Here is a 3,311-nt window from a genome sequence, read left to right on the forward strand (position 1 = left end):
GTCAAGTTTGACTATGATAATTATTTAGAAACGAAGAAAGTAGTACGACTACTCATAAAAATAAAATGGATAATAGTTGATTGGTCAATATATAACATAATTATACTAATTTTTGCTATTAGTATGGGAGGCCATTGTGGAAGGTGCCAACCGGAAGAAGGGATGGAACAATATCATTGGCTTCAGAGACTACAACTAATATACCTCCTGGTGCCTCTAACTTCACTGTCCTCTCAAACATCTTTGCCAATAAAAGTCTCTCGGTTCATGATCTCGTCGCTTTATCAGGTATTCATTTGAATTTGTTACATACACTCGGGTATACCGGCCATACATGCATCCAACTAATTTATAGTTAATTTTTGCTTGATAATTGTTTTAATATTCATGGGTGTACAGTACACCCGAGTGTATATAAATATAACAACCTTTCGGTATTCATATTCAAAGGATTGTTGTTGCATTATTAAGTGCTCTTGGACACTCGATCATAAAATTTTTTTACTCTCTTTGTCCTTAATTATTTGCCCCATACCTCAATTCTCATTTCACACTAATCACTAATCAATACGTACGTAATTTTAATTATTTTAATAATTATAATATCAATTGAGACAAATTATGAAATTTTCCACTTTTCTTTTATTATATTGGAATTATCCAACGAAAAATCAACAATAGTAAAAATATTATGGGACGTTTGATAAAATTGAATTTAATTTCGTTGTGCCTAAAGTTAATTAACTTCTGATCTCCAAAAAAAAAAAAAGTTTATTTACTTTAATTCTATCAAGTACATTATTTTCTTACTTCCTTACATTTTATACGTTACTTATTAATGAAGGTGCACATACCATCGGAGTTGGTCATTGCAACTTTTTTAGCAGAAGATATTCAACTTCACTGGAAAAGGAGATCAAGACCCATCATTAGACCCAGATTATGCAGATTTCTTAAGGACTCAATGTAAAAACTCAACTGATCGCATAACCACTGTTGAGATGGATCCCGGAAGCTCGCTCTCATTTGACAACCATTACTTTAAGATCTTAAAGGATCGTAAGGGTCTTTTTGTATCCGATGCTGCTCTCCTCACCAATGATGATGCTCGAAAATTTGCCTTAAAACTTCTTAACCCGAAAAAATTCTTTGATGAGTTTGCTAAGTCTATGGAGAAAATGGGAGCTATTGGTGTGCTTACAGGAAATCAAGGCCAAATTAGGAAGCACTGCAGTTTGGTTAACTAATTAAAGTACATTTTTAATTATCATAATCATAATGATATAACTTATGTTTACATATTTTATTACTTGTTTATTTCAATAACAATAAGGGTTCATGATCATATATAATCATGTGTAAAATTGCATATTTTTGTTTATCTTTTCCAACCTCATCAATAAATTGATGTCAACATGATACCATCCAATGTATACACTAAGGAAAAGTCAATGGGTTAATATAAATAACATGATGTTAAGTTGTTTACATCCAATCTGATATCTAATGATCTAATCTATCTTGATAGATTTGGCGATGTTCTCATGACATTTTTTCTTTTACTAGTTCAGAATTTGAAACTTGAATTTTAAGATTGTTATGGCATATCTAGTCTGCAGCTGGCGGAACCAGCAGAGGACAAGGGGGACAGCTTCACCCCACTTTTTTTTTTTTTTTTTTTTTTTTTTGGTTGGTAAACAAAATAAATACTCAAAAGTGACCTCTACACCCCACTCATGGCTTTCATCGCTAAACCATACTCCTAGGTACATAACAATAATTCCTCAAAAAAAAAAAAAAAGGTACATAACAATAACAAAATATGAAAGTGAAGTACCCGAAGAAAGGACATCTAGGATCAGGTTTTTCAGGTTCTTCGGTGCTTGTTGCGGGCATTTAATGGCTATAACTCCCAGCTTGCTATCCGTCCCGACCTCCGGCTAGGTAACACTTGTACATGGTTGTGTGATCCCTTCCCTTAAGGCTAAAAGCCTGCATTGCAGTGCTGAAGATCCTATGACTCGCTTACATCCTTCCTTGATCAGGATTCCATCCTTATCGATCACCCATATCCAACAGCTGCCGCGTCTAATCTCCCTTTCGTTCTTTTCCACGCCCCATCCACAGTTACTATTGCTACTAGTTGCGAATCATGGGTTCCTCTCTTCCAGTAGTTAAGCTCCTCTATTCTGTGACAAATAGAACTCTGCCCTTGTTTAACACCCTTTCCTTTCTTCTAATCTCTGCAAGTTTTAGCAAATGCCTCACTACACATGCATTTCTATCAGTCTGGTAGGCGAGCTAGTCCCTCCCCTAAATATGATCTCATTTCTATATATACATATGCTCCATATGGTGACCAGAATAGCACCAGGGAATGTGGGATTACTCGACTTCATTTTCATAGCATATCTAATATTATTTTTCAACCACACCTCAACTGGTAAGGAATCATCCCGGATCCTAATCCCCAAATGCCCACAGAGCCAAATTCTTTTGGTCACTTGACAGACTCTGAATAGGTGCATTGTGGTTTCCTGTTCTTCATTGCTAAGGACACATAAAGAATTGAAATTCACACCTCGCTTAACTAGACCTGCCTTGCAGCTGCAAGCACTTTGCATTATCTTTCAATTAAGCAACAACCAAGTCGGAGTGATATTCAGTTTTCAATATTCTCTCCAAAACTAGATCTCACTCACATCCCCTGAGAATCTCATTAACCATTTGTAGCCAGATTTGACAGTGTATTCCCCATTCTTTGTCTCCCCCCATAAGATCTCATCATTCATCTCATGTTTCGAATAAACACTTAGAACGTTTTTTGCGTTCTCCAAATCAGATATCTATAAAGAATCAAATATTGTGAGAAACTACCTAATAAAAAAATATTGCAAGACACTATCCAATAAAAAGTTAAATGTTGTCAAATATTACCTCTGGGCGGATTTCTACCATTGACCCCGCTGGATTTCCACCGTTGACTTAATTTCCTAGCGTTGGACCAACCTCAGAACACCGCAAGGGTTGGTTTTAAAGGTGGTTTGGGGATATTCCTAGTTGGTGAAAGTATTGTTGGGCTACAGCCTACAGGATGGTGATTTTGGGGTAAGAGGTGGTGGTCCACCATTGACCCCGCTGGATTTCCACTGTTGACTTAATTTCCTAGCGTTGAACCAACCTCAGAACACCGCAAGGGTTGGTTTTAAAGGTGGTTTGGGGATATTCCTAGTTGGTGAAAGTATTGTTGGGCTACAGCCTACAGGATGGTGATTTTGGGGTAAGAGGTGGTGGTTGTGGGGTTGGAGGGT

The 3,311-nt window shown here is 36.7% G+C and overlaps 1 protein-coding gene across 1 annotated transcript; it reads left to right on the forward strand.

Moving 5' to 3' along the window:
- Nucleotides 1-838: 838 nt before the first annotated feature.
- LOC110710048 (peroxidase 56-like) lies at nucleotides 839-1,247 on the forward strand. The gene is made up of 2 exons (XM_021888308.1): nucleotides 839-844; nucleotides 888-1,247. The coding sequence occupies exons 1-2, from the start codon at nucleotides 839-841 to the stop codon at nucleotides 1,245-1,247; spliced, it is 366 nt and encodes a 121-aa protein (XP_021744000.1).
- Nucleotides 1,248-3,311: the final 2,064 nt, after the last annotated feature.

The sequence above is a fragment of the Chenopodium quinoa genome, unplaced genomic scaffold, assembly GCF_001683475.1.
Source record: "Chenopodium quinoa cultivar QQ74 unplaced genomic scaffold, ASM168347v1, whole genome shotgun sequence".
Taxonomy (NCBI): domain Eukaryota; kingdom Viridiplantae; phylum Streptophyta; class Magnoliopsida; order Caryophyllales; family Amaranthaceae; genus Chenopodium; species Chenopodium quinoa.